The following is a 24,579-nucleotide window of genomic DNA, read 5'->3' as shown; positions in this document are numbered from 1 at the left end:
GCTACTTCCTGCTGAGAAGGGGCACCATCATTCAGGGTAAAGCAGCATTATTTCCATCACCCCTTTCAGGGGGACCCAAATCTAAAGGGCCCAAGTAATAGCCCGCATAGCTCTTGTGGCTCAGGGGATAGGTGGAAGAATGCTCCACAACCATCTGTAAATTGAAGGCTTGCAGCTGTCTGGAAATCAGTCTGCTTATACAATTAAAAAGATAAGGAGTAAACAAGAATAAAATGATGCATATAGTAACAGTTAATAACATCCTTCCCCATGATGATCCAGTAATCCAGGACCTAAAGTTATCTCAATGAGAGACCTCAGGTGAGCTTAAAGACTTTATCATAGCAGGATTTAAAACATTACATACTTTGAATTGGGTAACTGGGCCTTCTAGCAATAAGGATTAATATTTAAGGAGGTGATTTTCAGACATCCAAAGGTTGCTTTTAGAATTGAGAAGTCCAGACACATCATGAGGGGTAAGAGCCATTACATTTCGGCCATTAGTGAATTTAAGAGCTTCAGGTACAAGGAAAGAAATAGTGGCTACCACCGTTAGAAAGTGGAGCTGTCCTTGGGCTACTACATCTAGAGTTTTGCTTAAATAAGCCACTGGTTGCTGTTGGGGACCCTTAGGTTGGGTCATGACTCCTAATGCCAGTCCTCTTCTTTCAGTAACATACAGATTAAATTCCTGACCAGTTGGGAGGCTAAGGACCGGTGCCTTTGTCAAGGCTTGCTGAAGAACCTTAAAAAACATTTTTAGCCTCAGCTGCCCACAGTACCTGATCTGTGTTAGCCTCCTGGGTGTCAGTCAAAAGCTGATATAGAGGCTTAGCTAATTCCCCGTAGCCAGGTATCCAGATTCTATAATAGCCAGTGAGACCCAAGAATCCTTGCAACTGTCTTAAAGTGGTAGGTAAAGGGTGTTTGAGAATTGGCTCAATCCTCTCTGGCCCTAAAGACCTTGAGCCTTGAGGAATTATAAGACCTAAGTATTTAACAGAAGATTTATATAATTGAGCCTTGTCTCTTGAAACCCGATAGCCACAATCTGCCAAGAAATTTAATAAATTTTCAGAGATCCTCAAGCAGTGTTCCTCAGTATCTGTACAAACCAGAATGTCATCCACATATTGTAAAACAACTTCTCTGGGATCTGAGAACCTTTGCAAAGGGTTGAGACAAAAAGACAAAGCCTGTCCAAACAGATGAGGGCCATCTTGAAAGTGTTGGGGTAGCAGTGTCCAAGTGAGTTGAATAGCCGGTTGGGTAGGATCCTCAAAGGCAAACAGGAATTGACTCTCAGCCTCCAACGGAATACAAAAGAAAGCATCTTTTAAATCTAGAACAGTAAACTAGGCTGCGCTTTCTGGTACGTCTGAGAGCAAGGTATAGGGGTTAGGAACCACAGGATGCAAAGGAATTACAGCCTCATTAATAATTCTCAAGTCCTGCACCAATCACCCCTGACCGTTGGGTTTCTTAATTCCCAAGATTGGAGTATTATAAGAACTATTACAGGGTATCAATAATCCCTGTTGTTTTAGATTTTGTATAATTGGCTTTAATCCCTCTTTAACTTCTGGTCTTAAAGGATATTGTTTTTGATGGGGAAAGGAACTAGAATCTTCGAGTTTTATCACCACAGGTTCTGCATATCTAGCTTTTCCAATCTTTCCTCCTTCAGCCCATACTTCAAGATCTACTTGTGTTTATACCAGAGGGAGATAAGGTGACCATATGTACATGAGTTTATCTCTGGGCTTTCTATCCTGTTACACTGATCTATATTTCTGTTTTTGTGCCAGTACCATACTGTTTTGATTACTGTAGCTTTGTAGTATAGTCTGAAGTCAGGGAGCTTGATTCCTCTAGCTCCACTTTTTCTTCTCAAGATTGCTTTATCTATCTGGGGTCTTTTGTGTTTACATATAAATTGTATAATTTTTTGTTCTAGTTCTGTGAAAAATGCCATTGGAAATTTGATAGAGATTGCATTGAATCTGTAGATTGTCTTGGGTAGTACAGTCATTTTGACAATGTTGATTCTTCCAATCCAAGAACATGGTGTATCTCTCTATCTGTTTGTGTCATCTTTGATTTCTTTCATCAATGTCATAATTTTCTGCATACAGCTCTTTTGCCTCCTTAGGTAGGTTTATTCCTAGGTATTTTATTCTTTTTGTTGCAGTGGTAAATGGGAGTGTTTCCTTAATTTCTCTTTCTAATTGTTGGTGTATAGGAATGCAAGAGATTTCTGTTAATTAATTTTGTGTCTTGCAACTTCACCCAATTCTGTGATTAACTCATAGTTTTCTGGTAGCATCTTTAGGGTATTCTATACATAGTATCATGTCCTCTGCAAAGAGTGACAATTTTACTTCTTCTTTTCCAATTCTGGATTCCTTTTATTTCTTTTTCTTATCTGATTGCTGTGGGTAAAACTTCCAAAACTATGTTGAATAGTAGTGATGAGAGTGGGCACCCTTGTCTTTTTCAGATCTTAGAGGAAATACTTTCAGTTTTTCACCATCGAGGATGATGTTGGCTGTGAGTTTGTCATATGTGGCCTTTATTATGTTGAGGTAATTTCCTTCTATGCCCACTTTCTGAGAGTTTCTATCATAAATGGGTGTTGAATTTTGTTGAAAGCTTTTTCTGCATCTATTGAGAGTATCATATGGTTTTTATTCTTCAGTTGGTTAACATGGTGTATCACATTGATTGATTTGCATATATTGAAGAATCCTTGCATTCCTGGGATAAACCCCACTTGATCATGGTGTATGATCCTTTTAATGTGCTGTTGGATTCTGTTTGCTAGTATTTTGTTGAGAATTTTTGCACATATGTTCATCAGTGATATTCACATGTAATTTTCTTTTTTTGTAACACCTTTGTCTGGTTTTGGTATCAGGGTAATGGTGGCCTCATAGAATGAGCTTGGCAGTGTTCCTCCCTTTGCTAAAATTTGGAAGAGTTTGAGAAGGATAGGTGTTAGCTCTTCTCTAAATGTTTGGTAGAATTCACCTGTAAAACCATCTGGCCCTGGGCTTTTGTTTGTTGGAAGATTTTAAACACAGTCTCAATTTCAGTGCTTGTGATTGGTCTGTTCATATTTTCTATTTCTTCCTGGTTCAGTCTTGGAAGATTGTACTTTTCTAATAATTTATCCATTTCTTCCAGGTTGTCCATTTTATTGGCATATAGTTGTTTGTAGTAGTCTCTCATGATCCTTTGTATTTCTGCAGTGTTAGTTGTTATTTCTCCTTCTTCATTTCTAATTCTGTTGATTTGAGTCTTCTCCCTTTTTTTCCTGATGAGTCTGGCTAATGGCTTATCAATTTTGTCTCTCTTCTCAAAGAACCAGCTTTTAGTTTTATTAATGTTTGCTATTGTGTCCTTGATTTCCTTTTCATTTATTTCTTATCTGATCTTTATAATTTCTTTCCTTCTGCTAACTTTGGGATTTTTGTGCTCATCTTTCTCTAATTGCTTTAGATATAGGGTTAGGTTGTTAATTTGAGATTTTTCTTGTTTCTTGAGGTAGGATTGTATTGCAATGAACTTCCCTCTTACAACTGCTTTTGCTGCATCCCATAGATTTTGGGTCATCATATTTTCATTGTCATTTGTTTCTAGGTTTTTTTTTTAAATTTCCTCTTTCATTTCTTCAGTAATCTCTTGGTTCTTTAGTAGAGTGTTGTTTAGCCTCCATGTGTTTTTATTTTTTACAGGTTTTTTTTTCCTGTAATTGATATCTAGTCTCATAACATTGTGGTCAGAAAATATACTTGATGTGATTTCAATTTTCTTAAATTTATTGAGGCTTGATTTGTGACCCAAGATGTGATCTATCCTGGAGAATGTTCCATGTGAACTTAAGAAAAGTCACTATTTCTTGAGTCGCTTTTTATCTCTTTTATTTTTAAAAACCTTCTGTTTATCTCAAAACCATATTTATAAGGCTTATTCACAATTGTACTTCTAATTTAGTTCATTTCTAAATTGACTTTTTCTTTATTTCTACTTCTTTCTGAGCTGTAGCTTATGAGTTTTAAATTTATGAATTTTAAATTCTGGTTTCCATTTTTCTTTCATAATTTCTATCATTTTCTTATTTCTTTGCCTCATTTCGAAATAGTTGGTGTACCAGTCATAACTCTTCAGTAAAACAGAACCAATAGAATTTGTACATATTTATATTAAGATATTTATTTTCAGAAATTGGCTCATGCGATTATATGACCTGGCAAGTCTGAAGCCTTTAGGTCAGGCCAGAGACTAGAAACTTAGGCAAAAACTAATACCATAGTCTTGAAGCAGAATTTCTTCTCCAGAAAACTTTAGTTTTTGCTCTGGAGGCTTCCAACTGATTGAAAGGGGCCCCATGCATATTAGCAATGGTATTCTTTTTTGTTTAAAGTGAACTGATTGTAGATATAAACTACATCTCTAAAATACCTTCATAGAAAAACCTATATTAGCATTTGATTGAATAACTGGGTACTATAATCTAGCCAAATTGACACATAAAACTAACCCTCATATTAAGTTATAGCTTTATTTATTGAGGGGAATTCACTGGCTGTCCATTGGTTAGGATTGCACTTCCACTTCAGGGGGCATGGGTTCAATCCCTGGTCAGGGAATAAAGATCCGGCAAACTGTGTAGCATAACCAAAAAAAAAAAACAAAAACAAAAAACAAAAACAGAATATTGAGTATGGTCTTACAGAGATGTTACTGTGCTTCTTACTCTCTTCTTTTTCTTACTATAACTGTGTGATTTTACTGTGATCCTCTTTCTGTAGCTCATTTTTTTAAAGCATGAAATTAATTTTCCTGATCTTTAAGGAATGAGTGATGGATTGAAATAATTTTTCTAACCTTTAGTTAGCTCTTATGTTGTTTTGTAAAGTGTCCAAAGATAAAGCTAATACTTTCTGAGATTTCCAGATTCTGTTTCCCTCCCTCATTTATCTGTAGTTTCTCTTTCCTTTGTTCTATTGTCCCTTTCCAGCTAAATTGGTATTCTCTTCCCTGTATTTTTCTTCATTATGGATCTTTGTCCTAGAAGGTGTCTTTGGCTCATTTTTTTTTTAACTTTTTATTTTATATTGGAGTATAGCCAATTAACAATGTTGTGATAGTTTCATGTACACAGCAAAGTGACTCAAGCCATACATATAAATATATCCATGCTGTTAGGTGAGCCAAAGCAGATTGTGAAAGAATTCACAGAAGTATTAACAAGGGAAGAAAATAAAGTTTTTATTCACTTCCCAAGGGAGGAAAGGGGCCAGATGTGTAGAATGGCATCATCACCAAAGGGTGGGGGTTTGAGTCTTTTATTGGGCTTCAAAGGTCAAGGTGCAGGAAAGAAAGGATGGGTTCATATCTATTTTGGTCCACAGTTGTATCCAAGCTGGCTGTGCTTCTATAGGATGTGGTTTTTCTGAGAATCTGTAACTTTTTATCTTCAGTAATTTTCCAGTCCTTGGATATTGGAAAAAGACTTGATAGTGGCCCTTGACAGGTGCTACTCTAAATTTTGAACAGTGTTAGATGGGTCTACATTTTCCCCCTCTGGATATTAACTTATTCTTGTGTTACATGGAACCCAGTTGGCCCATTTGTTGGGAATTGGGCAGAGGCTTTTTTTCTATAATTTCTTCCTGCTGAGCTGGGGTGTAGAGCTATCTGTACCTGGGAGGGCTGTGTGTGTTGTCTTTGAACTGAATGGTCTGAAAGGGAAGAGCTGTGACAAGGGCGGGAGGTTTGGTAAGGGCAGTAAGATGGTTTTTTGATAAAAGAGAGGAGAAACCAGATAAGACAAGGGCCAAAAAGGTGGAGGCAGATTGTGGCTGCTATAGGGCCCAGGAATGGAGTTAGCCAAGAAAACCAGGAAAAAATGTTGGATGTCCTGAGAGCTTGGCTGCTGTCGGAGTTGTAAGTAGTACCTGAAATGGACCCTTCCAAGGGGGTTGAAGGGGTTTTATATGTCCAGGGAGGTCCTTTAATAGGACCTGGTCCCCAGGCTATAGGATTGTAGATGGGGGCAAGTCCTGAGGTTGGGGTAGGTATTTAGCATGGTTCCATAAAATATTGTGAATTAGTTATAAGGCTGGGAGTTAAGAGCCCAGAGGAGGAGATTTTGTGACAGAAAAGGGAGTAAGAAGAGCTGGGCATCCATACATGAGTTCAAAGGGACTGACTTATAAGGGAGCCTTTACAGTAATCCGGAATCAGAACAGGGCATAAGGAAGGAGTTCTAGCCAGCTCTGATTGAGTTCCAAGGCAAGCTTGGTGAGTTGTCTTTTAAGGGAAGAGTGAGCCTTTTCTATTTTCCCTGAAGATTGGGGATGCCAGGATGTATGTAGTTTGTATTTAATGTCTAAAACTTGAGACAACTGTTGGGTAATTTGAGAGGTGAAAGCTGGGTGATTGTCACTCTGGAGAGAGGTAGGAAGACTGGATCTAGGGATGATTTCTTGAAGAAGTACCTGAATTATTTCAGAAGCCCTTTTGGATGTAGTGGGGAAAGCCTCAATCCACCCGCAGAAAGTGTCTATGAGTGTTAACAGGTATTTGTATTTTTTATGAGTGGGCATATGGGTGAAATCTAATTGCCAGTCGCATCCTGGCAGGTGTCTCCTTAATTGGTGGGAGAGATGGAAGAGGCTTTAGATGTCCCTGGGAGTTTACTTGTTTGCAAACAGAACAGTGTGAGGTGATATTTTTTAGGGCTGCTTCTAAGTTAGTGGAATGGAGAAGAGGGGCTAAGGGAAACTTAGGGCCTTAAGCCAACGTGAAGAGAGTTATGTAGGTCTTTTTTTCCCCCAAATAGCAGTGTGTGAGTGGAGGATATGGAAGGCATATTTAGAATCTGTGTATATGTTGACTTTAAGGTTTCTGGCTAGTTGTAAAACTCTAATTAAGACTATTAATTTGGCCTTTTGGGCAGAGGTGTTGGGTGGCAGTGGGGAGCTCTCTATCACCTGGGTGGTGGTGACAATGGCATATCCTGCTTTGTGTTGTCTGTTGACACATAGCTGCTGCCATCAGTGAATCAAGTGTGATCTGCGGAGGCTATGAAGGTGTTTGTTGAATCAGATCATACAGCAGCGGACTGTTCTAGGATTTTTAAATAAGAGTGTTCTGGGGTTTGAGGTCGTCTAATTTGAGATCTTTACAATGTTTGAGGAGACATCCCAAGAGGGAGTCTTTTGCCAGGGCAGATTGACAGTTGCCCGTAGTGAAAACCGTGTAACTCAGATTGGGACTTAAACCTGTGGGCCAGGACTTGAAAGCAGCCAAAACCCAGATTGGGACTTCAATTAGGAAGAAGAGTAAAGAGAAAATTTTGAGGGTGGGGCCATTCTGGGCATCTCAGAGTTCAGAAGGAGCATCCCCCTCTGAATGACCTAGAAGGATTCCCTCTGGAGTCGGGAGTCCCTGAGTCTCAGAGATGAAGCAGCGACATGAGGAAAATGGACAGGGGGCATTTCCCCCAAGACCAAATTCCCAACTAGACCTAGATAATGATAGATCCGATGTTGGGCTTTCTGCCACCTAGATTTCTGCCACTATCCTCCTGAGAGAAAGCCCCATCCATGGTAATAACTTACAGTTTTTTGGATGTCTTGGTGGGCAATGAGGAAGGTCGAGCCAGAGGTGGAGGCAAAAGGAGTTTGGTTAGGGAAGGTTCCCCGTGTAGGCCACCAAAAATGGTAGGTAAGCAAACGTGGTTATGAAAGAATTCACAAAAATATTGACAAGGGAAGAAAATAAAGTTTTTATTCACTTCCCAAGGGAGGAAAGGGGCTAGACGCATAGAGTGGCATCATCACCAAAGGGTGGAGGTTTGAGTCTTTTATTGGGCTTCAGAGAGCAAGGTGCAGAAAAGAGAGGGTGGGTTCATGTCTATTTTGGTCCACAGTTGTATCCAAGCTGGCTGTGCTTCTGCAGGATGTGGTTTTTCTGAGAATCTGTACCTTTTTATCTTCAGTAATTTTCCAGTCCTTGAATGTTGGGAAGAGACTTGATAGTGGCCCTTGACAGGCACTACTCTATTTTGAACAATGTTAGTTGGGTTTATGCCTTTTCCCTCAAATTCCCCTTCCATCCAGGCTTCCATATAACATTGAGCAGAGTTCCCTGTCCTTGCTGGTTATGCATTTTAAATATAGCAGTGTGTACATGTTAACCCCAACCTAGCCCTTCCCCCTGGTAACCATAAATTCATTCTCTAAGTCTGTGATTCTGTTTCTGTTTTGTAAATGAGTTCATTTGTATCATTTCTTTCTAGATTCCACATTAAGCGATATCACATGATATTTCTCTTTCTCTGTCTGAGTTGCTTCACTCAGAATGACAATCTCTAGGTCCATTTATGTTGCGGCAAATGGCATTATTTCATTCTTTTTATGGCCGCGTAATATTCCATTATATATATGTACCTCATCTTCTTTATCCATTCCTCTGTTGATGGACATTTAAGTTGCTTCCATGTCTCAGCTTTTGTAAATAGTGCTGTTATAAACATTGGGGTGCATGTATCCTTTTGGACCATGTTTTTCTCCAGGTATATGCCCAGGATACGTCCCAGCTCCTCCTGCCCTTTCAGACATCAGAGACCTCTTGCACATACCTAGAAATTGAAAAATCCCTCTGGTTAAAGTTGCTATCCTCAAATTGTCCTGCCATGTTGCCACTGAGTATCTATCACTGATTTAGGTGTTTTCTTCTAAGGTCTATCATACTTGCTTTCTTTTGCTTTCTTATGCTGATATCACATGAGTCTGGTAGTTTTCGCTGGTTTATTCCAACCAATTTTATTTTAGGATTTTAAGGGATACCTTGTCACTGAGTTTTATTGTTGATGTTGTCCAGTGTTTTTGTTGTGTTTTTTTGTGTTTTTGTGTGTGTGTGCGTGTTATACTAATTGTTCTCTCAGTGTTTATAAGGAAATCTGAGTACATTAAAACATTTTATATCACCACTAACTGGTCCCAATTGTAAATTCCGATTTTTCTTCTTTCTTATATCCTTCTTTTTACTTTTGTGGGTTTTCTCTGTGGTTGTTTTATTAGCATCTAATACTGAAAACTGAGTTTTTTCACTTTCAAACTACCTTATTTCTTTTATATATGATTAAGGCTATAAATTTCCTTTAGGGCCTGTTTACATGCTACAAGTTTTGATAACATCAAATGTTTTTTTTTGTTTCTTCATATAATATTGAATAATTTTCATTGCAATTTCTGCTTTACTCCATGAATCATTCAGAAGAACAGTTTTTTTTAAGATTACAAATAAGATTTTTTTCTGATTAACTTTATGAGAAATTCTAATTTTATTTCATTAAATCAAAGGCAAGTATGCATGATAATAATTCTTTGACATTGGCCAACACTTCCTTTGTAAATTTGGTCAATTTTGGTAAATGTTCTATGTGAGATTGAAAAGAATATATTTTGTATTGGTTAATTTTAGAAATACACACACACACATACATACACACACAGAGTTGACCCTTGAACAACATAGGTTTGAGCTTAACTGTTCCACTTATACAAAGATTTTTTTCAATAGTAAATACTGAAGTACTACACAATCCAAGGTCAATTGAACCTGTGGATGTGAAAACATGATACAGAAGAACAGCATATATAGAAGGCTAACTAAAAATTATAGGCAGATTTTCCACTGTGTGGAATGTCAGTGCTCCTAACCCCTGAGTTTTTCAAGGGTCAACTGTAATTATCTTTAATCTATGATTTGAAAAAAGTGTGTTAAAAGTCTACCACTATATCTGTGACTTTTAAAATATCCTCTAGTAAGGCTATCAAATTTTGCTTTATATGCTTCAGGGTTGTGTTATAGTTTCTGGTTGTCTTTTTTTCCTTCTTATACACTGTCATTAATCCTATAACATCAGATCTATGAGATAGCTGGTTTTATAACTCCCATTCAAGTAAAACCAATGAAGAAATATTTATATATGTATATCTACATAAAAAATGTATACATATGCTTGTGTACATAACTTTATGTAACAATATTAGAAGGTGAAATTGGGCTCCAACTCTGGCTGAAGAAGAGGACTGGTGTTGAGGCTACAACTGATGATGTTAGAAAGTGTATGAGCATAGTTCCAGGAAGAAAGAACTTATAAATGAAAGAATTGTGGAAGCAGGAAAAAAAGTAGAAATAAGGAAAAGGCGACTGAAGAAAGTTATGATACCATTCACCTTCTAGACACTTAACAGTTTACTTTTGAAGTGAAATAAAATAAAAATCTTATAGTTGGGGGGAGACTATTGAAGTGTCCCATAAAAGTTGTTACTTTTCCTTTGTCATAATACTTGTACATTTTAAAGGAATTGAATTTTATTCTTTCTTTAAGTAATAAGGACTCAGAAAATTGAGCCCTACATCTAAACACTGAGATAAAAATTTTTGGAGCAGAATTTTTGTTTGAGTTATTTTACCTTCTTTTCCAGATTAAGTTAGAGTATGAAGGAACATTATTTTCTGAGTGGAGTGTGCCAGGAACTTGTTCTATAAAAAATAAAAGGTAAGTTTTTTTGCTGTGAAAGTCAATGTATGTGTAAAAACCATTCAGATAGTGTGGGCATTTGGATTCAAGGCTGTGATTTAATGTGGATTTCTTTTCATTAAATAGATGTGAAAAGAAAGACAAAATCACTTTGAAAATAGGAGAGAAGTAAAATATTGCTGTATTTTGTATTTTTCTTATTAGCATACAGTGGAAGTTTTTAGGCTTAAAAAGTAGTTGGGGAGTCTTATGTGCATCTATACTTATTTCTCCTTTCCCATTCTTTTTAAATGCCAGATCACCCAAGACAGAACTGCGTTGTTTCTCTCCTGGTATTCAGATTATAAAACCAATTGTTACGGGCCCAGTAAGTTGATTTTAATGATAAATTAGTAAATCTTAAATAATCATCCCTGTTACATTTTATTTTGCCTTTTTTTGAAGTTTTAACTTAATTTACCTATATTAAATAGTAAAGTTGCAACTATAAGAGATATTTTTAAATTATTGTCACTATATCATTAATTTTTAGATATATCTCATAGCAAATTTTAAATTATGAACTGATACAGTAGTCCCCTGCTTATCCATGGTTACACCTTCTGTGCTTTCAGCTAACCACAGTCAACTGTGGTCTGAAAAATTTAAATGGGAAATTCCAGAAATAAACAATTCATAAGCTTTAAATTGCAGTTGTTATGAGAAGCATGATGAATTATTTTGCTGTTCTGCTCCATCCTGCCTGGGACATGAATCATTCCTTTGTCTAGCATACCCTACCCATTAGTTACTTAGTAGCTGTCCCAGTTATCAGATCTATTATTGCGATATCACAATGCTTGTGTTCATGTAATCCTTATTTTACTCAATAATGGCCCCAAAATGCAAGAACAGTGATGGTGGCAATACAGATATGCCAAGAGAAGCCATAAAGTGCTTCCTTTAAGTGAAAAGGTGAACATTTTTGACTTAATAAGGAAAGAAAAAAGATCATATTCATATAATTATTTTATTTTATTATTAGTTATTGTTAATCTCTTACTGTGCTTAGTTTACAAATTAAACTATCATAGATATGTATGTACAGTAAAAAACAATATATATAAGGTTGGTTTGGTACTATCTGCAGGTTCAGTCATCCACTGGGGGTCTTGGAACATAACCCCTGTGGATAAGAGGGGACTACCATATATGATTTTTACATTAGCTTTTTTATTAATAAATACACTAAAGCCCCAGTTACCACTTTAATGATAATAGTACTCCCAGCCAAGTGGATCTTGGATCATATACGCCTATGACAATACCCACGATTAAAGAGCCATTACTAGCAGATTTATTTTACATTTTCTTCAATTCAAGAAAGCAATGTGAATGCAAATAAATGAGTGATGTTGAATCCTCTCTAGTTTACAAAAATAATAATAAGGAATTTTTTTGAATATAATTGCTTTACAATGCTGTGTTAGTTTCTGCTGTACAATGAAGTGAATCAGCTGTATGTATACATATACTCTCTCCTTCTTGGATCTCCGTCCCATGCCCATCCCCCATCCCACCCATTTAGGTCATCACAGAGCACCAAGCTGAGCTCCCTGTGCTATACAGCAGGTTCCCACTAGCTATGTATTTTATACATGGTAGTGTATATATGTCAATCTAAATCTCCCAATTCATCGCAACCCCTCTTCTTCCCCTGTGTCCATATGTCCGTTCTCTATGTCTGTGTCTCTATTCCTGCCCTGCAAATAGGTCTATCTGTACCATTTTTCTAGATTCCTCATATATGCATTAATATATGATATTTGTTTTTCTCTTTCTGACTTGCTTCACTCAGTATGACAGACTCTAGGTCCATCCACATCTCTACAAATGAACCAATTTTGTTCCTTTTTATGGCTGAGTAATATTCCATTGTATATATGTACCACATCTTTATCCACTCCTCTGTTGATGCACATTTAGGTTGCTTCCATGTCCTGGCTATTGTAAATAATGCTGCAATGAACATTGGAGTGCATGTGTCTTTTTGAATTCTGGTTTTCTCTGGGTATATGCCCAATAGTGGGATTGCTGGGTCATATGGTAACTCTATTTTTAGTTTTTTAAGGAACCTCCATACGTAGCAGCTGTATCAATTTACATTCCCACCAACAGCGAAAGAGGGTTCCCTTTTCTCCACACCCTCTCCAGCATTTATTGTTTGTAGATGTTTTGATGAAGCCCATTCTGACTGGTATCTCATTGTAGTTTTGGTTTGCATTTCTCTAATAATTAGTAATGTTGAGCAGCTTTTCATGTGCCTCATGGCCATCTGTATGTCTTCTTTGGAGAAATGTCTATTTAGATCTTCCACCCATTTTTGGATTGGGTTGTTTGTTTTTTTGATGTTGAGTTGCATGAGCTGTTTGTATATTTTGGAAATTAATCTTTTGTCCATTGCTTCATTTGTAAATATTTTCTTCCATTCTGAGGTTTGTCTTTTCACCCTGTTTATGGTTCCCTTTGCTGTGCAAAAGCTTTTAAGTTTAATTAGGTCCCATTTGTTTACTTTTGTTTTTATTTTCATTACTCTAGGAGGTGGGTCAAAAATATCTTGCTGTGATTTATGTCAAAGAGTGTTTTTCATATGTGTTCCTCTGAGTTTTATAGTGTCCCATCTTACATTTAGGTCTTTAATCCATTTTGAATTTATGTTTGTGTATGGTGTTAGGAAGTGTTCTAATTTCATTCTTTTACATGTAGCAGTCCCGTTTTCCAAGCACTACTATTGAAAAGACTGTATTTTTTCTGTTGTATATTCTTGCCTCCTTTTTCATAGATTAATTGACCATAGGTGCATGGGTTTATCTCTGGGCTTTCTATCCTGTTCCACTGATCTATATTTCTGTTTTTGTGCCGGTACCATACTATTTTGATGACTGTAGCTTTGTGGTATATTCTGAAGTCAGGGAGCCTGATTCCTCTAAGTCCATTTTTCTTTCTCAAAGTTGCTTTGGCTATTCAGGGTCTTTTGTATTTCCATGCAAATTGTAAAACTCGTTGTTCTGATTCTGTGAAAAATGCTATTGGCAATTTGATAGGGATTGCATTGAATCTGTAGGTTGCTTTGGGTGCTATAGTTATTTTCACAATGTTGATTCTTCTAATCCAAGAGCATGGTATAGCTCTCCATCTGTTTGTGTCATCCTTGATTTCTTTCATCAGTGTTTATAGTTTTCTGCATACAGGTTTTTTGCCTCCTTAGGTAGGCTTATTCCTAGGTATTTTATTCTTCTTGATGTGATGGTAAATGGGGTTGTTTCCTTAATTTCTCTTTCTGGTCTTTCATTGCTGGTGTATAGGAATGCAGGACATTTCTGTGCATTAATTTTGTATCCTGCAACTTAACCAAATTCATTGATTAGCTCTAGTAATTTTCTGATAGCAACTTTAGGATTTTCTGTGTATAGTATCATGTCATCTGCAAACATGACAGTTTTACTTCTTTTCCAATTTGGATTTTCCTTTTATTTCTTTTGCTTCTCTGATTGCTGTGGCTAGTACTTCCAAAGCTGTGTTGAATAATAGTGGTGAGAGTGGACATCCTTGTCTTGTTTCTTAAATTCACTGATCTTAGGGGAAATGCTTTCAGTTTTTCACCATTGAGAATGATGGTTGCTTTGGGTTTATTTATTAGGTTGAGGTAGGTTCCTTCTATGTCCACTTTCTGAAGAGTTTTTATTATAAATGGGTGTTGAATTTTTTCAGAAGCTTTTTCTGCATCTATTGAGACAATCATATGGTTTTAATTCTTTAATTTGTTAGCATGGTGTATCACACTGATTGATTTCCATATATTGAAGAATCCTTGCATCCCTAGGATAAATCCCACCTGATCATGCTGTATGATCCTTTTAATATGTTGTTGGATTCAGGTAGTATTTTGTTGAGGGTTTTTGTACCCATGTTCATCAGTGATATTGGTCTGTAATTTTCTTTTTTGTGTGATATCTTTGTCTGGTTTTGGTATCAGAGTGATGATGGCCTCATAGAATGAGTTTGGGAGTGTTCCTTCCTCTGCAACTTTTTGGAAGAGTTTGAGAAGCATGGATGTTAACTCTTCTCTAAATATTTGATAGAATTCACCTGTGAAGCCATCTGGTCCTGGACTTTTGTTTGTTGGAAGATTTTTAATTACAGTTTTAATTTCATTACTTGTGATTGGTCTGTTTATATTTTCTATTTCTTCCTGGTTCAGTCTTGAAAGTTTGTACCTTTCTAAGAATTTTTGCATTTATTCCAAGTTGTCTATTTTATTGCCATATAGTTGCTTGTGCATATAGTAGTCTCTTAGGATCCTTTATATTTCTGTTGTGTCAGTTGTAATTTCTTTTTTTTTCTTTTCTAATTTTATTGATTATAATCCTCTCCCTTTTTTGCTTGATGAGTCTGGCTAAAGGTTTATCAATTTTGTTTATCTTCTCATAGAACGAACTTTTTGTTTTATTGATCTTTGCTATTGTTTTCTTCATTTCTATTTCATTTTTTTTCTGCTCTGATCTTTATGATTTTTTTCTTTCTACTAACTTTGGGGTTGTTGTTGTTGTTGTTGTTGTTTGTTTGTTCTTCTTTCTCTTGTTGCCTAGGTGTAAGGTTAGATTGTTTACCTCAGGTTTTTCTTTTTCCTGAGGTGAGATTGAGTTGCTATAAACTTCCCCCTTAGAACTCCTTTTGCTCTATCCCATAGGTTTTGGGTCATCATGTTTTCATTGTCATTTGTTTCTATGTATTTTTTAAATTGCTTCTTTTATTTCTTCAGTGATATCTTGATTATTTAGTAGCATATTGTTTAGCCTCCATGTGTTTGTGTTTTTTACAGTTTTTTTTTTCTGTAATTGATTTCTAATGACATAGTGTTATGTTTGGAAAAGACGCTTGATACAATTCAATTTTCTTTAATTCACTGAGGCTTGATTTGTGACCCAAAATATGATCTATCCTGCAGAATGTTCCATGTGCACTTGAGAAGAAAGTATATTCTGCCCACATTCAGGTGGAATGTCCTATAAATACCAATTAAGTCTATCTGGTCTATTGTGTCATTTAATGCTTGTGTTCCCTTATTTATTTTCTGTCTGGATGATCTGTCCATTGGTGTAAGTGGAATGTTCAAGTCCCCCACTATTATTGTGTTACTGTCAATTTCCCCATTTATATGCTATTAGCATTTTCCTCATGTATTGAGGTGCGCCTATGTTGGGTGCATAAATATTTATAATTGTTATATCTTCTTCTTGAATTGATCCCTTGATCATTATGTAGTGTCCTTCCTTGTCTCTTGTAACAGTATTTATTTTAAAGTCATTTTATCTGATGAGAGTATTGCTACTCCAGCTTTCTTTTGATTTCCATTTGCATGGAATATCTTTTTCCATCCCCTCACTTTCAGTCTGCATGTGTCCCTAGGTCTGAAGTGGGTCTTTCGTAGACAGCATATATATGGGTCTTATTTTTGTATCCATTCAGCCAGTCTGTTTCCTTTGGTTGGAGTGACCAAAGTCACCATTGCTGTGGAGACTTCATGTGACAAATCCTGCATTTACTTTGGGGCTTGTGTCTTCTTTTTCCATAAGAAAAGTGTTTCTCTGAGTTCTGTTGCTTTCTTTTTACTTAATAATTTCTATTTTCAGGGAACAGGTAGACAAGGTGATGTGGGAGAGGACAAATGAATATAGTAATTCATATTTCAATCCCTATAGATTGAAATATATTTGAATTTGGCTTTTTGAGTTTGAATGTTTACCGGTTTCATGAACACAATTCCTGAGGAAGTAAAGGATTTCTTTCCATTTTGTTATACATTGGAAGTCCACATAAATGTGTAACGTTATGTAAAAAATATGTACACACTAATATATGTATATATGGAAATATCTTTGTCATTTATATATAGTGTTATCAGACCTTACAGCCTTTAAGGAGGTACATGTGACTTTTTTTTTAAGAAGTTTTATTGAGACATAATTGACATACATACAACAAACTGCATGAGGTACATGTGACTTTTCAAATACACACAAAAGCCCTCAGTTGTAACAACCAAAAATGTCTGCAAGTATTCCCAAATGTCTCTTTGCAAGCAAATTCATCTCTGGTTGAGAACCATTAAACAAAAAAATTGAGTTGTGTTTCATTGAGGAATACTGTCTAAGAAAACTCACTCTTTTCCTTTGTACAGTCACAGAGAACACTTCTGTGACCAGATATTGGTGGAAGGGCGTTAAACATTGACCAATTCTCCTATACCAGCTGGGTGTCCTACCATTCAAAGTTCTGGCACTATCTACCTAAAGTTAACGTAACATCCCACATGTTAAGGGCTCAGTCCCACAAGACTGCCCCCACTTCAGGTGCCAGTTGCAAGTACCTAGTTGTCACCTATACTTCTGACTGACTAGTGATAAATCCAGGTTCGCATAACCTTCTCTTTAGTTTCAATAGTCTGCTAAACAGCTTACCAAACTCAGGGAAACACATTTACTGGTTAAAATAAAGGATATGGTAAAAAGGATCCAGATAAACAGCCAGGTCAAGAATTACATAGGGCAAGGTCCAGAAGGATTCTGAGTACAGGAACTTCTGTCACTGTGGAGTTGGGTACATCACGTCCTGGCATGTGGATGCATCCACCAACCTGGAAGCGCTCTTACTATAATACTTTAGCGATTTTTATGGAGACTTCATGAAGTAGGCACGATTGATTATTAACTCATTTTCCAGCCCTTCTCCCCTCTCTGGAGAATGGGAGGCCAAGCTGAAAGTTTCAAGCTTTCAATCATGGGTTGGTTTTTCTAGCAATTAGTTCCCAACCAGGAGCCCACTGAGAGTTGCCTCATTATAACAAAAGGAATTTAGGAGGTCTGTGTCAGACATTCTTATTACTCAGGAAATTAAAAAGTGTTAGGAGCTATGTGTCAGGAACCAGGGTCAAAGAAAAAATATTAGGAACTGGGGGCATATATATATGATATATATATATATCATATATGGAAAAAATGTATATATACATATAATTTCACAAAGACAAATATAATAGAAACAATCAGTCATTTAAATTTATCGTAGTCTCTTTTGCATTTTCTTTTAGGATTTAGAAGAAGAACGTTATTTATTTGTGGACAATTCTCATACCTGCTTTCTGTGGTATTATAAGGTTATGTAAGTAAAGCAAAAGAAAGGTAATTAATATGTTTTAAGAGTATTTAGCTTTAGTTAACCACAAATGGATTATCTGCATTGTAGTTTCTATATAAGCTTTTATTCACCAATCAAGATATCCTCAAATGTACTTCCAAATATTGAAGAACAAACAGTAAAAATAACAATAGCAACCACTATTTGAACATATACTGCTTCTACATGGTCATACTTTATGTAAATTAGCTTTGTCAATTTTCATAATAACCAGTTAAATGTAAGCATTACTATCTTTATTATAAATGAGGAAATGTAAACTTGGATAAGTTAAATAATTTGGAAAAAATATGCAACTACTAAAAGATAGCATTGGGAATTGACTCTAGTTTTTCAGATTACAGGCTTCTTTTGTTTCCATTGTATACATTATATTTCAAAAGGACTCTTTTTCTTAGATAGCTCTTCAAACCCTTTTTAACATGATGGTGAATGAATATAACTAAGAAGGAAAGACTGGTACAAGAAAAAATAGTTAATTGCCTTATAAAATCATTCAAATAAGTGCATCAATGAATCAGAGTTGCGGTTTTCGTTTTTGTTTTTTGTTTTTTATCATAGTCAAAGCATATCTTAAACACTGTATAGGATACAAAAAACTGTCTTATGTGGTCCCTGCTCTCCAGATGACTGTAGTGTACCTAATTCTTCTTATCTACTTACATACCTTCCTTTGAGGGAACCATCCCTCCCCTATTCTGTGGTGAAATTATTAATTTTATGTCGTTTATATGGTACTACCTCCAAAACCCCACATTTCATTGGCCACAGCAGTTAGTTGAGGATTGCCATATGACCCAAACAGAACCTATCAAAATACTTGTGTCTTCAGTAAAGCATGGTTGTTTCTGATAGTTTTATTATCCTGGTTCACATGGTGCCTTAAAGTCAGATGGCTCTGCAGTTTATGTGTAATCTTTGAACTGAAAGTCCTGATAGCTAGATTTCAGCAAGCCCCACCAGAAGTACACATTTATCCATTCTTCTCTGAATTACTGCCACTCTCCCAGAGTCTTACCAAGAAGCAAGGATTAAGTCTCTGCTACTAATGAAACTGGCAGGCTTCTGTACTTGTTGGGGGTTTCAGAGCTGTCAATCACTAGTTTTCCCCCTGTGGGTTTTGAAACAATTGAGAAATAGAAAAGGAAACATTTGGGAATAAAAATTCCTGATAACACTTATTGGAGAATAGATCCTGCCTCTGTGGCCAAAGGGCTACTTTGTCCTTCCCCCAAGGGGAGATGGTAGGACCCATTAGTGACTAATACCCATATATCCATCACACAAATCAAGACACAGAACATTACCAGTACCTTAGAATCTGCTTTATGCCCCTACTGATCACATCCTATCTATCCCCCAAGAACTAACCACTATCCTGAATATTGTATAATAGATTCTTTGCTTTTTTATAGTTTACCAACAATATAAAATGGCAATGAATTGTTTAGTTTTGTTTTTGAATGTTAGTTAAGTAGAATCATAGGTATTCACCTGTAACTTGCTTCTTTCTCTAAACATTCTATATTTTGACACTCATCCATGTTTAAACAAGAATCTTTAGTTCTTGCATTGTGACTGCTTGTTGGTATTTCATTGTATAACTATTTTAGCTCATTCTGCAGCTGATGCATTTATTTGAAGATAGTGCCTTGTTCCTCAAAGTGTGGTCTGAGGACCAGCAACACTAGTGTCACCTGAGAACTTGTTAGAAATGAAGAATCTCAGGCCTCATTTCTTACGTGAAATGCAAAATCATAATCCATTTTGACAAGATCCTGTAGTCATTTGTATGCATTATTGTTTGGAAAATACCAATCTAATGTACATAAATAAAGATTTCTCTAGAATATAGACGTAAAGGTAAAATTGCCTAAAAGTAGGATGTACACTTGTTCAGCTTTACTAGATAATGTCTAAATGATTTTTAAAAGGTTGTCCAAATTTACATCTACACCGGCAGTGGATGAAAGTTCTCGTGCTATATATCCTCACCAGCACGTAATATCTTGACTTTTAAATGTTTTTCAGCCTAGTATGTGTGAAATCATGCCATTGTTCTTTTTATTTGCATTTCCCTGATTACTATGGAGTATGTTTTCATTTATTCATGAAGAATTTTTCTTCTGTAATAAATTATCATTTTACCCATTTTTAGTTATTTTTATATTTCATAATAATTTATAAGATTTCATTATATTTTAATTGCTAGGACATTATCATATATATAGTGAAATTATTTTATCCCAGTTTATACAGCTTTTCACTTCTTATCATCTCTATAGATGACATAGGTCCTTATTATTATAGATGAATTTATCAACTCCTTCCTTTATGGGTTTATGCCTTTTAAAATCTATTTAAGAAATGTTTCCCTACCTCTAAGGTCATAAAAATAGTCTATATTGTTTTCTAAAAGTTCTGCATAGTTTTGCTTTCTACAATTAAATTCTTAATTCACTTGGAATTAGTTTTTGTACATGCTTCAAGATAGGAATCCAACTTTTTTTTTTTTTCCAACTTTATTTTTTCTGCATGAATAATTTTTTCAGACCCATTTGTTGAATGATCTATATATAATACCTGCTCTATCGTAGATCAGTTGTCTGTGCATGCATGAGTTTCTTTCTGGACTGGCTATTCTGTTTAGCTGATATATTTGTCTATACTTGAACAAATCCTGCATTATCTGTATTACTATAACTTTATTTTTTAAATCTTGAGAAGTGATAGTACAAATACCCACCCCACAACTGACCCCAACTCTTGTCCTCCTTCAGGAATTTCTTAACTATATTTTGGGCCTATTTTTCCTCCCTATAAATTTTTGGAATTGGTTTGTCAAATTCTACAAAAACCTTAGTTGGGATTTTTATAGTTTGTCTAAATATTTTAATTAATTTGGGGAGTCTTTCTACTCCTGAATAATATATAACAACCCTCCATTTACTTACGTCTTTTTTCATGTCTTCCAATAAGATTGTGTAATTTTTAATAAAGTTGCCAGGACATTTTTATTAGACTTATTCCTAGGTACTTTTTTTTTGTTGCTGTTACAAATAGTAAAATTTTTTAAAATTACAATTTCTAACCAGTTATTCCTGTTGTATAGAATACAATTTACTTTTGAATGTTGACTTTTGCATTCAGTAACATTGCTAACTCTTATATTGTGATTATTTATTTATATATTCTCCTGGAATTTTAAAAAATCAGATTACCTTCAAATGATGATTTTGTTTTTCTTTCTGATAAATGTGCCTTCTATTCCTTTTATTCTTACTGCAAGTCTAGAACATCAAATACAATGTTTCTTAGAAGGGTGATAGCAGGTCTCATTTTATTGGATCTCCTTATTTTACTGATCTCAAAAGGAAGACTGTCATTATTTCACTATTTTGCATAATATTTGTTACAGGTTATGAGTTAAACTTTACCTGGTTAAGAAGGTTCCTTTTTATTCCAACCTGGCTGTGAATTCTTTTATGAATTGGTGTTGAAATTTATTCACAGTTTTTTTCTGCTTCCACATAAAAGTTCATATGGTTTTTCTCTTTTACTATGTTAATCTGATGGATAATAGTTATTAATATTTCCATATTAAACTAGCCTTGTATTCTGGAATAAGCCAACTTGGTCTTGATGAATTATCTTTCATATACATTGAAAGATTCCATTTGCTAATATTTAGTTCTTCTGTGTGTGAATATACATGAGTGAGATTAGCCTATGGTTTTACTTGCCTTGTACTATCCTTTTCTACTTTTGATATCAAGACTATGCTAGACTCATCATGTGAATTAGGATGAGTTGTTCTTTTCTATTTTCTGAGAGATTTTGTATAAGATTGGAAATACCTGTTCCTCGAATATTTGCTGGAAACTTGCATAGAAATTCTACCTGGACCTGGATTTTTTGAGTGCGTGGGAAAAGATTTTATAACCATTAACTCAATTTCTTTAATGGTGAAAATACTATTCTGGAGTTCTAATTCTTATAAAATCCATTTTTTGTAGTATTTTTACAGGAATTCATCCACATCTTCAGTTAGCAATTTTAGTATCAATTTTAATGTCATAAAGTTGTCCATAATATCCTCTTATATTTGTTTAATCTATGAAGTAATTGTAGATATGCTTCTCTTTTATCATTTCTAATATTTTTATTTGTGCCTTCTATTTCTTTGTTCTTCTTCCTAGAGATATTTAAATTTTATTAGTCTTTTCAAAGAACCATCTTTTGGATTTACTGAGCCTTTCTATTGTTGCCTATTTTGTCTCAATTTGTTTTTTACATTATTTCTGTTTCTGAGTTTGTTTTTCTAAAATTTTTGAATTAGTTATTTAGCCTATTAGGCTTCAGACTTTCTTTTTTTTTCGAATGTATGTGTTTAAGGAAATAAGATTTCTTCTAAATACCTCTATAGCTGCATCAACAAATATTGGAATATCTCATAATTGTAATTTTTCACTACTGCTCAGAAATAATTGTCTAATAACCACTATAATTTGTTTGAACAGTGAGTTGTTTAGAAATACATTTTAAAATTTACAGACATGAGTCTTTTAAATTATTGTTTTGTTATTGAATTCTAACCTAATTGTATTGTGACCACAAAAGTGTTAGAATTAAATCTTGGCCTAGCATGTAGTCAGATTTTACAAATGTCTCATGTGTACCTAAAGAAAATATATTTTCCTATTGATGGATGAAGTACACTATTTATGTCCAGTAGATCAGGTGTGTTAAGTGTACTGTTCAAATCTGTACTTATTTGACTCATTGCTGACTTGATATTGGCTAAAATTTCCCAGTATGGTAGTAGATACGTCACTTTTCCTTGTAGGTACCTAAATTTTTGCTTTATATTTTGAGGTTATATTTTAGATGCATATAACTTTAGAATTATTAAGATTTTTTTTAAAGAATTGAAACTTTGTAGTGATTTTGTTTCTCACTTGGAATGCTTTTCACCTTATGTTCTGTCTTATATTAATATATTCATGTATCTTTAACCTTTGATTTTCAAAGCCTTAAAATTATTTTTCATTGTCTTCTGGCTTCTACAATTGTAGTTGAAAAGTCTGCTCTCTGTCTAATGGTTTTTCCTTTTTTAGGTAATCATTATTTTCTCTGTAGTTGTTTTAAGAAGTTAACCTTACCTTTGGAGTTTTGCTATTGTAGGTTTCTTTATATTTATCCTACTTTTGATTTATTATAGCTCTTGAACCTGAGGATTAATGCCTTTCCTCAGTTCTGAAAATTCAGTCACTATCTTTTCAAATATTGGTTTTCTCTCATTCTCTTCTTTCTTTTTAAACTTTCATAAAAGAAACATGTTACCTTTTCACTCTTTCCTTCCTGATGCTTCATGTCTTTTCATATTTCCTGTCTTTTAATTTACCATGACTCATTCTAGACTATTTTTTTCAAATGTTTCTTTCAGTTTTCTAGTTCTCTCATCATCTGTGTTTACAATTTTTAATCACTAAAATCCTACTATCTAGAGGAGAGTACCATAGTATACTATATTCTACCATTTCTGCATTATTGCATCCGTAAATGACTATGTAATCTGTTGGGCCCAGTGCAAAATGAATATGGAGGGCCTCTGGTTCAAAAGGCAACAGAAAAATACTGTTAAAAGTATTAAATACAAAGCTTTTCCTTTCCTCTGTGGCCACTATCTACCAGTCATGGCACTTTTTATTTGCAATTTAATGTCACGCTCCCTTGGACATGAGAATACTCTTGGGTCAAGTACAAACTTGCATAGTTACCTGGTTTAGCATGTGTGCGGTCCACTAGCTGCTTGATTTTCCCTCTCAACAGCTATTGAATTGACATATAATACCCCAGCCAGAGGTGGGGTCTGAAGTCAAGCCAGACATCTTCCCTTACAGTGGGCCTACCACCTCTACCCATAGCTGATGGGCAACCCCCAAGAATTTTGCAAACTCTGCACTGTGGCATGCTTGGTACCTGGATTGGGGGTGGCTGAGAAGCTCATCCCTGTCTAGATGAAGCCTCCATCAGCCACACCATAATTTTGCTAGCTGGGGGATGGGGAAGACAATTGCTGGCATGCCTTTTCAAATTCACTGTAATACTATTCTGCTTCATCAGTCTAACCCACTACTATATGCCTACTACTATCTGTCTATCTACTTAAACTGGTTTGGCAAAGTCACCGAAACTTTAATAGGATTTTTTTTAGTCCTTTTACTGTTTGATTTCTGTACCACCTTAATGCTGGGTATCACTTATTTCTTCTTAAAACTCTCATTCCTTCACTAACCTAATACCACTGTCTTCTCTGTCTTTTTTATTATTTGTTATTGTTAACTATAATCATCATGCTGTACATTAGATCCCCAGAACTTATTCATTTTAGGAGTAAAAGTTTGTATACTTTGACAAATATCTCCTCTTAATCCCTACTTCCCACATTTTCTTTATCTGTTCATCAGTTAATGGACACAGGTTTTTTTTCTTATCTTGGCTACTGTTAATAATGCTGCAATGAACATAGGGGTAAGAATAATTCTTTGAGATAGTGATTTATTTTCATTTGGGATGTATACCAAAGAGTGTGATTGTTATATCACATGGTAGTTCTATTTTTAATTTCTTAGGAAACTTTGTAGTGTTTTCCATAGTGGCTGTACCAATTCACATCCCCACCAGTGGTGCGCAAGGGTTTCCTTCTCTCTACATCCATTCTAACAGGTGTGAAGTGATAGCTCATTGTGGTTTTGATTTGCATTTCCCTGATC

The 24,579-nt window shown here is 35.3% G+C and overlaps 1 protein-coding gene across 1 annotated transcript in view; it reads left to right on the top strand.

Moving 5' to 3' along the window:
- The window catches only part of CATSPERE (catsper channel auxiliary subunit epsilon), a 256,584-nt gene that overhangs the window by 32,175 nt on the left and 199,830 nt on the right, over window positions 1-24,579 (top strand). Inside the window, exons 3-5 of the mRNA XM_057727707.1 lie at window positions 10,512-10,585; window positions 10,865-10,934; window positions 17,697-17,767. Coding sequence (XP_057583690.1) covers window positions 10,512-10,585; window positions 10,865-10,934; window positions 17,697-17,767 — 215 coding nt within the window. The remainder of the gene's footprint in view (window positions 1-10,511; window positions 10,586-10,864; window positions 10,935-17,696; window positions 17,768-24,579) is intronic.

This window comes from Hippopotamus amphibius, chromosome 3 (genome assembly GCF_030028045.1).
Source record: "Hippopotamus amphibius kiboko isolate mHipAmp2 chromosome 3, mHipAmp2.hap2, whole genome shotgun sequence".
Classification (NCBI taxonomy): Eukaryota; Metazoa; Chordata; class Mammalia; order Artiodactyla; family Hippopotamidae; genus Hippopotamus; species Hippopotamus amphibius.
The sequence above is the reverse complement of the archived record's forward strand: the minus strand, read 5'-3'. Positions and strand labels throughout refer to the sequence as shown.